Below are 15,119 nucleotides of genomic sequence, written 5' to 3'. Positions count from 1 at the left end.
TTACAGACGATATTTTAAAGAATTTACAGTGTTCAAGTGTCAAAGTATTAAAAAAAACAGTCAAATATAAAATGGGAATACAGCTACAGTAGTCCACAAACTCAGCCGGAGTGGTGTTTTAGAACTATCCTGAAAGCAAAAAACCATTGGAGGCTGACATTTGGAAAATAATTCTAGTTGTTTGGCTAAATTTACCCTTTCCAGTGGAGATTGAGACCAACAATGCTTTGCGCGCTCTCTCTCTCTCTCTCTCTCTCTCCCACTCACACACACACACACAGCCTTCATCCTCCTGTGCAGAAAGTGAAAGCTCTCTCATGAGTTCTTATGTAACCCTACCAGACGTCTGACTGAACACGTACATTACGTAATCTCAGAGAGACGGAAAGATACACGCTGTTAGCTTCTGTTCCCTCTATTTATGCATTTTTTTGGACAAGTGAAAGCGAGCAGCATCGTCCATGAAAATCCAAATGCACACATATGTGAGTAACATTTTTAGACTGTAGAAAGCAGATGAAAGCTGAATAAAATCACCTCGTACTTGAGCGTTTTCACAAGCAGCATTTCTATATCAATAAACTGGTCCAATTAAACATCCATCCATTCATCCATAAATGTGTCAGTTATCGATTGCACCTCATGCTGGTGGAGAGAACGTTTTGAGTTGGTTACCATTAGAAAGACGACACATTCATACCCACTTTATTTTTATAAATTATGAAATTGCTCATAATTCCTTAACCGTTTCTCACAGGCTCAAGTGGCTCATGTCATTGGAATCCTTGGCTCATGCAAAACACACGCCTCAGATTTGTCCATCATCAAGTGAAATTTAGTATTTTTTTGAAAAACCTACTTTTGCAAACTAGTCCTAGGTTTTTCGCTCGATCTGAACCAAACCAGAGCATAAAGGTTCTTTGGGAAGTAAATATCAATAATTACCAAAAAAAAGTTGAACTTTCGACTCTCCATCACAAAAGGAACACCAAAATGTTCAAAGCGGGCAGGGCTGCCTTTACTAAAACGGCCATAAATTTTGAACGGAATGAGATATCTTTGCCAAACTCACAACGTGTATGTAAGAGCTGAATCTGTGGTCACCTGACAAAAAAAAAAAAAAAAACAAAAAGTCGCAGAGCTTGGCCACCTGGTGGTGCTATAAGAGGAAAAAAAACTAACAACGGCCATAACTACACCACAGTTTGTCCTATCGACATGAAAATCGGTACGCACTGTCTTGATCCAAAGTTGCCACAAGTGGCTATTAAGACATTTGCATATCTCAAAAATCATGACTGCCATAGGCCGATGAACTCTGAGCACCTTGAGCAGGTTAACGGAGGCCAATCGAACTGAAAAAAACAGGGGGGCAATATCGCATTTCAAGGACGTAAACAAATGTATATTGCCTGGTTTTTCACACATATGTACGATACTCGTATTATACGATAGACCACCTCGTTCCGAATAACTTTGCCTCTAGAACCACTGCTGTCAATCAAGTGTTTGTTAGACGGTAAAAAAAAAAAAAAAAAAAAAAAATGTAAAAAAAAAAATGTAAAAAAAAAAATAAAAATACTTTTGAGAACTATTCCTAGGTTTTTTAGTCAATCTGAAAAAAACACTGCAGTGCAATTCTCTGGACTCTCTAGGCCAATAATTAAAAAAAAGAAAAAAAAAAAAGAGTTGAAATTTACCCTTTGGCAAGCTATAACAAGGTTGTTTGTAAAAAAGGGCCTGTACAAATGAAGAGTTCAGATGCAAAACCCTCTAAAAGCCACCTTGGTCAAAAATAAGATACTGATACTGAGTGAATGCTCTCGAACATAGTATACGTCCAAATACTTTTACTTTAAACTCGCTAAATCCCAGCCTCAGCCCAATCAGAGGTACTGGTACTTAGGTAGAAACTTATACATAGAAGCCTGATAAAAATGCTTATTTTAAAGAAAAACGTCAGATGGATTTAAAGGCTTTTGCATCTGAACTCCCCAAATACCTATAAAGCCTAAATGAAAACTCAAAACTTCACAAAACCTAGTAAACACAAGCAACAGGTGATTCTAAACAAACATGCAAAGTTTTAGGGATATCTGACCACAGCTGGTGCTACTACAGTCATAAAAAAAAAAAAAATCAAATTTCTATAGTAAATGACCTGGATTTGCCAAAAAAGCTTTTTTTTTTTTAATCACTGATTTAGGTATTTATAGGCTTGATAAATAATATGTAATGCCTTTTGATAAATAATATGTAATTCCAATAATATGTAATGTGCTTAAATGTCTTAAAGTGCTTGATCCCCCGTTATCACTGCTTGCAGCTATATTTATGTATATATAAATACACACACATACAGTATATATTTTGAAAATATTTGCATGCATTTACATGTATATATTTATATTCATCTAATTGATATGACATATAAATATCTTCAATATATAAAATTTTTCTTAAAAATGCCCTTGCATGCGTGTGTATATTTATATAAACACATAATAAATACACACAGTACACACAAATATTATGTAAACAAAAACTTTTATTTTGGATGCGATCAATCGTTTGAGAGCACTAATTTATTTAGATCCATTTGCTCGTTTTAATAACTGGAAATGTCTTGTAGAAGACATAGAAATGGATCAGGAAATGTCATGATCCGGATTTGAACTTGCACCGCATGAGGTAAAACGCCTGAGGATGTGCACTTACCGCCAGGCCTCGCCTCCAACCCCCTACAAGATTATTAAAAAAACACTCAAACTATAATAAACTAAAGCAGGGTGTTCCAGAGAAGTTTTTTCTGTGTAATGCAGGCCTAATGCAGTCTCCTGAGAGACACTCCCTGCCTTATTTCCTGCCTCAATTTGAACGCACATAAACACCCTGAAAAGGCCAACTCTAATACAAGCGAGACCCCGTCTCAGACACCAGATGAGGTCTCGCTGCAACGTAGGCTAAACAGGAAGTCGATGATTTTATACACATACACAGTAAAGATAACAACCTGTGTTAGACTCTGACTCAGTGAGTCAGTGTGAGAGTGTAGGATGATTATTACAAAAATCATGAGTGTTCACACACAGGAGAACCAAGGCTATATGACTAAGCATTAAACGCTGTGAGTGTTTGTGTGCGGTAGGGAATGCAGACAGACATATGTGAGGAGACCAAATCAAGACGACTGACTAACACCATTGACTATCAGCTCCCACAGAGGACCCCTCTTGCTCAATCTCTCCTCTTCCTTACCGCTCCGTCTTCTTTCCATGAAATGCAATCTGAGTCACTTTTACTCCTCATTCTATTTTGCAATCTCTCCTCATATATACATATATATATATATATCTGTCAAAAGTTTTGGACAGTAGGATTTTTTTTATGTTTTTTAAAGAAGTCTCTTCTGCTCACCAAGTCTGCATTTATTTGATCCAAAATACATTTACTATTTAAAATAACTGCTTTCTATTTGAATGCATTTTAAAATGTAATTCATTTCTGTGAACAAAGCTTAATTTTAAGCATCATTACTCCAGTCTTCACTGTCACATGATCCTTCAGAAATCATTCTAATATGCTGATTTGTTGTTTAAGAAACATAATTATTATTATTATCAATATTTCAAACAGTTGAGTACATTGTTTTTAGGATTCTTCGATGAATAGAAAGACCCAAAGATCAGAATATTAGAATTATTTCTCCATCATGTGACTGGAGTAATTATGCTAATAATTCACCTGTGAAATCATAGGAATAAATTACACTTTAAAATAAAATCAAATAGAAAAGTGTTATTTTAAATAGTAAAGGCTTGGTGAGCAGAAGAGACTTCTTTAAAAAAAAAAACATTAAAAAAAAAAAAAAAAAAAAAAATCAATCAATCAGTATCTTCTCAAGTTAGCATCACAACTATGTAAAAATACCCATCCTAAACCATTCACACCCTGAATAACAGACACTTTCTCTGAATGTTTCCGTCACCTCATAGCTAAAAGGATACGAGGTGTTCCCTCTGTTCGGCAGACGAGGTAGAGACAGGCAGCGATGACGTGGGATGATTTGCGTCCTCTGGTCAGATGCTTGCAGAGGGCCATCTTGTAAAAGTTGAAGGCAGTGTCCAGACAGTGCTGATTCATTTGAAGCTGATGACCGAGATGATTAATTTGTCGCTTAGCTGAACAAAACACAATCAAAACAAAACAGTCAGGCCTTTTAACAGCACATTTACAGTTCATTAATCCCTTAGAAGTGAAAGGGATAGTTCACCCAAAAATGAAAATTCTGGCATTAATTACTCACGCTAATGTCGTTCCAAAACCGCAAGAACTTAATTCATCTTCAGAACAACAATTAATCTATCTTTCATGACCCAGCAATGTGACTACCACATTCAAGGCCCAGAAAGGTAGTAAGGACATCATTAAAATAGTCCATGTGACAGACATCAGTGGTTCAACTGTAATTTTATGAAGCTACAATACTTTTTGCTGTCTATGCAGGGTAAGAAAGCTCTCTGATTTAATCAAAAGTACCTTAATTTGTGTTCTGAAGATGAACAACGGTCTTACGGTGTTTGGAACGACATAAGGGTGAGTAATTAATGACAGAATTTTAATTTTTGAGTGAAATTTAACAGCGGAAACACACGGTAAAGCCCCTGGTTTGCCCCTTTTGGGTTTGAACCAACAATCTTTGGGTTACCAGTAGAACTCTATGTTGTGTTTAAATCTAAACAAACCGAACAAACAAAAACAACTGAAGCACTTTGGAGTGATTTTTAAATCAGATTATTCACAGATTATTCTTGGTTTAGCATTTTTTCCTAGGCAAAAATAGAAACAAAAATAGTAACAGATCTTTTCTTCCATGTTTTTACATACATTCAAGTGTAACAGCAGAAACAAAAACTATAGGGCGGAAAATACATTTTCACCATGCTTTAGGAAATAATTGATTAGATCAGTCAAACGATATATGAACAGAACCAGAATATGGATATGAATAAAACTGGAAAGTATGGTAAGTGTTACTAAAGAGATTTCTAGATTTCTAGGTGAAATCTACTGTAAGTATACTGAAGTGTGTATTTTTCCTTGTTGCAGTCAACTAAAATAATGCTTTTAAAGGAGAAGTCCACTTCCAGAACAACAATTTACAGATAATTTACTCACCCCCTTGTCATCCACAATGTTCATGTCTTTCTTTCTTTAGTTGTAAAGAAATTATGTTTTTTGAGGAAAACATTTCAGCATTTTTCTCCATATAATGGACGGATATGGTGCCCCGATTTTGAACTTCCAAAATGCAGTTTAAATGTGGCTTCAAACGATCCCAAATGCGGTTGTAAACGATCCCAGCCGAGAAAGAAGGGTCTTATGTAGTATAACAATCGGTTATTTTAATAAAAAGGAATACAACTTATATACTTTTTAATGCCAAACGCTTATCTTGTCTTACTCTGCTTGGACTGTTTTTGTTTTTGCTGTTTGATGGAATGGAACATTACACGGACATATATAAAACAAACAATACTGTACAAGTTGTTAAATTGTCAGTGACTCATATTCACAGGAAATCAGTTTCAAAATGCTTTGGCAAACCTGGACTGTTTTTGTTCCAGTTCATGACAGTTAGGGTATGTCGAAAAACTCCCATCTCATGTTCTCCCTCATCTTCGAAAACAACCTATATCGTTGTTTTACCTTATCTGTTAAGGGTGTTTGATCTTCTTTGCATGTTCACGTTGCAAAAACTGGGTCGGAACTTCTGCAGCGATGTAGGATAATTTTGAAATAATTTTTTATAGGGGTCATCGGATGGCCATTTTCCACAAGTTGATATGATTCTTTAGGGTCTTAACGAAAAGTCTATAATATACTTTGGTTAAAAATTCTCAATGGTTGTGTAAAACAACACCATTTTTACCTTGCCAAAATCAGCTCTGCAAAAATCATCTCATTCTGGTCGAGGCTGCTTTAAATGCAAATAAGCTCTGCTCGCCCCGCCCCTCTCTTCTCTCTGTGGAGAGACGAGTCTGTTTGCTTTAGCTGCATTTAGCTACGTTTAGCTGCGTTTAGCCACTAAACTTGCTAACTAGCACATTATTAGGAAAGGCGATCGCAAAGATTCATAAAAAAAAACTTATACTCACTTCTGCTGTAAGTGAAGCTGGATCATGAATGATTCGCGTGAACATAGACGGATATATGTAGATCAGGAGGCGCATTCCCTTCACAAACAAATGTAATCCACTGCATCTTCAGCGGCTCAGATGTCGGGAGTAAATGACGACCACTATGTTCATTATTACATCCAGCAACACAACACCTCAATCGCTCAATCGGAGATACTCTTGTCTAACTTACATCCCTGCTCCGGCATCAAAACAATGGAGGTCGGACTGTTACAGCTGATCTAAGGTAAAACGCTCATGTCAATCAACTATCGTGGGAGCGGCCTCTGTTGGTGTGACGCCACAACGACAGGCATCTGAGAATGGCTCGATTTGAAAAAGGGAATATTATGTTTACAGATTAATTAAAAACCAATGCATGGATTTTTATCATTATAGGGTAGATTTGTACATATACTGCCAACAAACATTAATGTTAAAACAACATGTAAAAGTGAGCATCCGATGACCCCTTTAAGTTGATGGAGAAAATACGATTGGAGTTTTTCGACAGAATACACAGAGTTCATGGAGAGAAAGGCAAGATGAGCGTTTGAGATTAAAAAGTATTTTTTTAAAGAAAATAACAGATTGTTTTGCTAGATACGACCCTTCTTCCTCGGCTGGGATCGTTTACAACCACATCTGGGATCGTTTGAAGCCGCATTTAAACTGCATTTTGGAAGATCAAAATCGGGGCACCATATCAGTCCATTAAAAGGAGAAAAATGCTGAAATGTTTTCCTCAAAAAACTATTTCTTTACGACTGAAGAAAGAAAGACATGAACATCTTGGATGACAAGGGCTGAGTACATTATACGTGAATCTTTGTTTTGGAAGTGGACTTCTCCTTTAAAGTGCTTCTACTATTTTTAAAGTTAATGCCAAAAACAGTTTAACCACAATCAAAATGTGTGTTTTTACAAAGTTACTACAAAGTAAAGGTTTAGTTACGTTCTGTATGAGCACCTGCTGTGGACGTGCTGTTTAAGAACAGATATGAGTCTTTTGGAGTGGGAGGAGAGCATCTTCAAGTTGAAAGCAGATCTGTTTATACAGACGCAAGATCTCACAGAACATCTTTTGTTCTCTCACCACACACAGATAGTATAAATCTCGATGCAGACATGAGGCCATTAATCACATGTGTACATTCCCACACACACACACAAATAAAAGTGGCCTCTGCATCTCCCTCCCAGCTCACACACAGACCATACGGTTGTCTGAACAATCTGATTCATCGGTTACTACACAAAAGCACATAAACGCACCACACCTTCTGACTTCTCAGGCTTAATAAGCCTCTTTCAAAAACAACTATTACCATCTGGCTGAAATGAACCTCACACGCTTAACTTGAAACCACATTACACAAGCCCACAGATTCCAAAGAATCCCCCTTTCTTTGAAACACAGGACGCATATACTTAACCATCTTGCTCAATCATGTTGTTTGATGGAATGGAACATTACACGGACATATATAAAACAAACAATACTGTACAAGTTGTTAAATTGTCAGTGACTCATATTTACAGGAAATCAGTTTCAAAATGCTTTGGCAAATTTAGAAACTACAAATTACAAAACTTTACAATGACACATACTTAATGCAAAGAACATGAAATTTGTATGTTAGAAAAGATTAAAACTATAAACATTTACAGCTCTGTGTGAAGGAATCAAGACAAAGCAGTTCAAATATTTAGATTACAAACTGTGAGAATGAAGTGAAAGTCATAAAGGGTATAGAGATAAGATACCTTAGGCATAAAATCTAAAAAGTTAAAACCACAAATTTTTAATTTCATAAAAACCATTAGGAATTTTTCATTTCACAAATTAAAATGCACAAAAGAGAGTAATTTATAATGTTACAAATATTTTAAATAAACACTGTACTGTTGAACTTTCTATTAATTAAAGAATGCTAAAAAATGTATCACGTTTTGCATAAAAAGCAGTTGTTTTAGCATTAATAATAAGGAGAAGAAATTATTTTTGAGCATCAAATCAGCATATTAAAATGATTTCTGAGGGCTCATTTCCCAAAGACGATTGGAGTAAAGGCTGCTGAAAATTCAGCTTTGTCATCATATAAATAAATAAAATGTATACATATGATAAACAGTTATTTTAAATGGTTACTATTTATGTCTAATCAAATAAATGTAGTTTTAATGAACAATTCAAAACTTTTGTGCTTAATTTTTGTGTCTTTCTGTCAAGAGGTAAATGAAGGGTGGATAAAGTGCATATGAATTCTTCATGGAAAGCATATAATGTATATAAACACTCACCATTCTGCAGAGTGGCAGCTCTTGACTCCCTCCCAACCCCAGTGTGGAAGTTTCCTCCCAATGATGGCACATTTCCAGATGCTACAATACGGCAAAAAATAAATTATATCAGTAATAATAACAACAATACTATAAAAACAGGCCCACGCACATCTTATAACCAAGCATTATACTTTGTTTCTTTTTTAATTTGTCATAATACATCTTTTCAGTAACTTTCTCAATGTTTTTAATATATGTATGCTATTAAATGGTCTAAAATTCATATACATTTTTTGTTTTATTATGCCTCTGTGAACCATTAGTATTCCTACTGTACAAACAAACTTGCCTTGCCTAGTAATCTTCAGCTTGCATAATACATCTAATGACTTATCTTAAAAGAAAGGTAACAACAACACCCATATTTAAAAATCTAATACTAGCCAAAAGTAGATGAGCTGTTAAAAACCAGCTTCCACTAAAGTCTTCACTGTAGGACATTATTAAAAAATAATAATAATAACTTGACAGCCATCTGCTGTTTGAAGACGGTACTGCAGTTCAAAACAAAAACTCTTAAAGGGATAGTTTACCCAAAAATAAAAAATCCTGTCATTAATTACTCACCCTCATGTCGTTCCAAACCCCTAAGACCTTTGCTCATCTTCAGAATACAAATAAAGTTATTTTTTATTATATCTAAGAGCTGACCCTACATAGACAATAATGTAATTACAATGTTCAAAGGCCAAAAAACTTATTCAACCTTTATTTTATGAAGCTACAAGAACACGAAAACAAAAATAATGACTTAATTCAACAACGTAGGGCCTGAAAGCTTTTGTATTTCATCAAAAATATCTTAATTTGTGTTGTGAAGATAAACAAAGGTCTTACAGATTCTGGACAACATGAGGGTGAGTAATTAATGACAGAATTTTCATTTCTGGTTTTGAGAGGAAATATCTGTATATTTTTCATATAATCAGTTACATCAATTTGATTTTAAACCATGTACCCCTATTTGGATTAGCACTCTAGGTAATTAAAAACAGACTGATAGCTGACTGAAAGAATATTACAAATAATTTAGGAGACCATATACAGTCAGAGTTATCAACCCTATCTAATGGATGTCTCTGTTTGAACATTTCAGACAATATCTCTGCAAACACCTTTTCATGTAATTCCTTAAGTGAGAGAGACTGAGACAAACAGATAGACAGTCAAATAATAATAGGAGAGGAAACCATGGCCTTCATTCCATGTACATATTCGGTTTCTCATAAGCTCACATTAAGTATTCCTTTATTTATATATTAAAACAAATGACACATATTCAGTGCAAAATTGTCCTTGTTTGGAGTAGATGAACCAACACTCACAGTCACCAGCAACAAACTGGCCGACGGCGGACGATCCTCCTCCACTGTTTTCCACGAAGGTTACCTCGGAAACGATGATGTTGTCCTCCAGCACAGAACCGCATCCCATGCACACGGCATCACCCCGTGCCTGGTCCACATCAATGTCCGTCCCCCCACAGTTCTTACACTTCCTCATGGTCCCGACCAATCAGCACACACAACACTGGGGATGATCTCTACATGCATGTAAAAACACATGAGATAACACAGAGTGAATCCTAGGTACAGCTACAGTGTAATGGCATCAGTGGCAAACTAAGAAAGCTATATTATGGATAGAGGATTCATAGTTTAGCCAGAAGCAGTGATTTTAAGTTAAAAATAATCTTAAAGGTGTAGTTCACCCTAAAATAAAAATTCTGTCATTAATTACACACCTCATGTCGTTCCAAACCCCTAAGACCTTCATTCGTCTTCAGAACACAAATTAAGATATTTTTAAGAAATCCAAGAGCTTTCTGACCCTGCATAGACAGCAATGCAACTGAAACATAGTAAGGACAGTACCTCTAGACATAAACAACGCATGTGCATAGTACTGCTGACATAGAACATGCATACGCAGTGCCTTGTTGTTTATGTGCAGAGGAACATATGCGCATGCGTTGCGATATTCTCGATAACGGCAGAATATGCGATTTGGAGGAGAAGAATTGTTAAATAAAGCTGTTATTTTTGTTTTCTTTGCACAACAACGTATTCTCGCAGCTTCATAAAATTAAGGTTGAACCGCTGATGTCACATGGACTATTTTAACAATGTCCTTATTATGTTTCTCGGGCTGGGACCATTTCAGTTGCATTGCCATCTATGCAGGGTCAGAAAGCTCTCAGATTTCATCAAAAATATCTTAGTTTGTGTTCTGAAGATGAACAAAGGTCTCACGGATTTGGAACAACATTACAATGAGCAATTAATGACAGAATTTTCATTTTTGGGTGAACTATCTTTTTTAATGATGAATTTGTTTATTACAAACATGCAACTTCTTGCTTCACAAGACTTTATCTGATGGACTTGAGTCGTGTGGATTATTGCAATGCTAAATTTCTCCAAATCTGTTCAGAATTTCTCCACACCCATCTACATCTTAGATGGCCTGAGGGTGAGTAAATTTTCATTTTTGGGTGAACTACTCCTTTAAAAACAGTTATTTTATTCTATTGACAGCTCTAGTTTTAAACGAAAAAAAACAGGTTTCATGTCTTAACATTAGTTAAACACATTAGTTAACATGAACTTATAGATTTCAAAATCAAAATGTATCTTTAAACATTGGTTAATGCAATGTAAACAAACAATGAGGAACTGTATTCTTAAATTCTGTAAAAATATATTGCTCATCGTTAGTACAAATTAACTGGTATTAACTAATGTTAAGAAATCATACCTTATTGTAAAGTGTTACCATTATTTTAAAGGTTTGAAGATCTCACTTTATTAGGGTGTACAATATAAGACATGTTACCAATTTAACACAAATATTCTCCACATACACTCCAGGGCAAAAAAGGGCCAAGCCTAAAACGGTTAAACACTAAGCTTTTAATGGTCTTAACCACAAATTACAGGCAAGGAAATTAGCAAGATTTAAGCAAATACACTCCTTAAAAAGCCAATCCTGTCTCAGAAAAACATCAAAGACATAATTAAGTTTTTGGCAGAATATGGAAAGCTTGGTTCAGAGTGGTACAGCAGATTTGTGTAGAGTAATGAATTGTGATAGAAAAGGAGTTGCACAGTGATTCACCAGAACAGTGTCTTTGAAGATCTGGCAAGACATACAAAAATGAATGCATTTTTATCACAATGAAGCATGAAGAAAGATGATGGAGCCTTTTCAGCTGCTCGTACTGGTGAGCTGCTTCACTGTGAAAAGTCAATTAATGCTTTGGAGTGTACAAGAATATAGTGTGTTTTGATGACACGCCATCAATCGACCATATTAGTGGCACTAAACGTAAACAATGCCACTGAACCAAACGGAACCCGCAAATTTAGCTGATTATTGCTGGTGAAAATGGTCAATTATTGTCATGTTCTGGGCTGTACTAATCGGTCAGACCGAAACATTTGGAGGCTGTTAAAAGTTAACAAAACAAGGAGAAGAGTGCAAAAAACTGTCTGAGGAACAAAAGGGGTCATTCCAGCTGGAATCATCAAATTTTGGAAAAGTTCCCCACCTGACCTCCTCAGATTTGTCTGAAACAAATCCATTTGATGGGTAATATGCCCAATAGATTATATACAAAATTTCAGATCTCTACTGTGCGTACTTTTTTCACAAAAAATCTGTAAAAAAGTTTGTTTTTTTACCCCGTTTTGGCATCACAGTCTGAGTGATCATGTTCAGACTGAAATATCTCCAGAACTAGTTGTGCCAGGTCCATGAAATTTTCTGGGCTAAGAGTCCTAGTCCAGAACTGCATGAATTACAACTCTACAACTATGATCTATTGGGCATATTACCCATCACATAGATTTTTTTCAGACAAATCTGAGGGGGTCAGGTGGGGACCATTTGATGATTCCAACTGGAATGACCCAAAGGTGTTTGTTGTTGGCCAAACTGAACCAGGGTTTCCAGGGCAATAATCTTGACAACATTCATGTTTTTGCTTGTCATTTCTGCTCAGGTAGATGAAATATTAGGCTAATATCTTTAATAATACTGCTTGTACATATCTTTACCACCTATTAACTTTTGTTAGTCAAAATATTGCACCCTATAAAATATTGCATTGGATAATTCCAACCGACTCGGTCTGCACTGAACTGGCCGAGTGTGTGTTTCGGAACCCCAACTTAAGTGGCCGTTCCTTTGCACTTTCCCGAGGTGGAGGTCGGATTTCCCCGAGTCCCGAGCACAATGGAATGCTGCATTATAGCATTAATTTAGGCATATGAGTTAAAAATAGCTGGTACTACAGTAGTTGTGAATGTCACACAACAATGATTTTTTTAAAAATTATTACAGAAAAATGAGGCAAAACCCCATCCCAATTTTTTTATATTTTATCAATAAGAACATGCTCTTTCAAAAAAAAAAAAGTTTCATGTTCACACCTGGTGTCATTCATGGGAAATATTGCTCTGAACATTGGTGTAAATGAGTTTTTTCAATTTTTGGACCTTAATATCTCAACATCCATAAGACTCTATTGTCTGATGTCAAAGGATGTGAAAGACATGGTACATATCAGACCATTTACCAAGTTTGATGCTTATACATTGAAAATTGAGGTTTCTATGGACATCTGAAAACCCTTAAAGTAATAGTTTCAAAGAAAAGTAGAGGGCCAGCATTCAGGTGTAAATTCAGTAACAATGCTGTGAGTTGTAATTCATGCAGTTCTGGACTAAGACTCTTAGCCCAGAAAATTTCATGGACCTGGCACAAATAGTTCTGGAGATATTTTAGTCTGAACATGGTCACTCAGACAGTGATGCCAAAACGGGGTGAAAAACAAACTTTTTTTTACAGATTTTTTGTAAAAAAAAAAAAAAAGTATGCACAGTAGAGATCTGAAATTTTGTATATGATCTATTGGGCATATTACCCATCACATAAATTTTTTTCAGACAAATCTGAGGGGGTCAGGTGGGGACCATTTGATGATTCCAGCTGGAATGACCCAAAGGTGTTTGTTGTTGGCCAAACTGAACCAGGGTTTCCAGGGCAATAATCTTGACAACATTCATGTTTTTGCTTGTCATTTCTGCTCAGGTAGATGAAATATTAGGCTAATATCTTTAATAATACTGCTTGTACATATCTTTACCACCTATTAACTTTTGTTAGTCAAAATATTGCACCCTTTCCTGCTTACTAAGTCTTGCCCTATATGATTTAGCAGCTTCCGCACATTTTTTCCGTGGTTTAGAAAGCATAAATTGGCAGAACAATGTATTCAGTCCATTAACCAAGCAATCCATGCTGTTGTTTACATCTGACTATCATCAGTATGGCCACACCTCCAGGTAAATGACCAAACCATGACTAAAGTACAAACCCTCTGTTGCAAAATGGCTTGCTTCTCAAATAAAAGTTGTTATCTAAAGAGGAACAATCAGATGTTATTGTTCAACAATAAAATGCTCTTGCCCACACCGCAAAGACAACCAAGAAGCGGCTTGTTTTGACCAGATCAAAATCTAGATCTGAACCCTATTTAGTCTCATATTTTGAAGTAAGGGATCACCCTATCTTGGGGTCATTCAGGGCTCCCAGGTGATACATTTGTCATCACTGGTCTAAGAAAAACACAGATTTCTCAAGTTAAAAGCGGCACAGCAGCGCCGCCAATCGCTTACGAACCGAACTGCACCTCTAACAAGCCCACGTTGCAAAATGACACTAATCGTTATCGGTTTGAACGCCCTGTACCATATAAAACAGACTAGATCTTCAAAAGGAGCACGATCCTTGATAGTCACAGGAAGTTAACGTTACGCTCTTCTAATCACTGTCATGCAATCAGCACCGTTGATTCCAGTTTGCAACGTGGCAATCTTGTGCTTGACAAGCAAATCTGGAATCTCCCAAAACCTACTGAATAACCGTAACGATCTGTGCAGATGTCGACTGGTTAATTATTGAGATTAAAAAGAAAAAGTACCTCAAACCGTTGGAAGATAACCAAGCGCAGGCTTCACCTGTCTGGTCCAGAGAGCCCGTAAAGGCCTTTCAGTTTCTGTCTGTCGAGGTAACAACCTGTGTATTCTTGCTTCTCAGTCGTTTTACAGACTGTATAACTTTATTATTAACCAAAAGCTGTGATATATTTGTCTACATGACAAGCCGGCAAAAACACATGTTTCCAGTCAGCGTGCTATACGGCTCATACCAATGTGAGTGCGGAGGGGGGGAAATAACTACTTGTTACCGTTATAATATACCTTAAGAGACAATAACACCATATTATAAACGCCGGCGTTCTTTTTGATCAAAATATTTCTCAAAAATAAGTAAATACATAAGTATTCGACCCAAAGATTGCGATAGAGTAGTGACCTATTGCTTGATTTCCCTGTGTAATAACATGGTCGGAAACGCACTGATCACTGACGTAACATGTAAACGTAACTTGCAACTTTGTGCTCAATAGAATTCCGCAAGACTATCCATCATGTGCATAGTAAAACACTAATATGCACTGCCGTTTAAGTTTGGGATCAGTAAGATTTTTAATGTTTTTAAAATAAGTTTCTTATGCTCATCAGGGCT

The 15,119-nt window shown here is 36.1% G+C and overlaps 1 protein-coding gene across 1 annotated transcript in view; it reads right to left on the bottom strand.

Annotated features, from left to right (window-relative positions):
* The window catches only part of brf1a (BRF1 RNA polymerase III transcription initiation factor subunit a), a 56,072-nt gene extending 41,180 nt beyond the window's left edge, over positions 1-14,892 (bottom strand). The window contains exons 1-4 of the mRNA XM_051125459.1: positions 14,512-14,892; positions 9,851-10,068; positions 8,484-8,564; positions 4,008-4,181 (exon numbers count right to left, since the gene is read on the bottom strand). Of these exons, the coding sequence (XP_050981416.1) occupies positions 4,008-4,181; positions 8,484-8,564; positions 9,851-10,028 (433 nt within the window). The 5' untranslated portion in view covers positions 10,029-10,068; positions 14,512-14,892. The remainder of the gene's footprint in view (positions 1-4,007; positions 4,182-8,483; positions 8,565-9,850; positions 10,069-14,511) is intronic.
* Positions 14,893-15,119: the final 227 nt, after the last annotated feature.

This window comes from Labeo rohita, chromosome 13 (genome assembly GCF_022985175.1).
Source record: "Labeo rohita strain BAU-BD-2019 chromosome 13, IGBB_LRoh.1.0, whole genome shotgun sequence".
NCBI lineage: Eukaryota > Metazoa > Chordata > Actinopteri > Cypriniformes > Cyprinidae > Labeo > Labeo rohita.
Note: the sequence above shows the minus strand (reverse complement) of the source record. Positions and strands in the feature narration are given on the sequence as shown.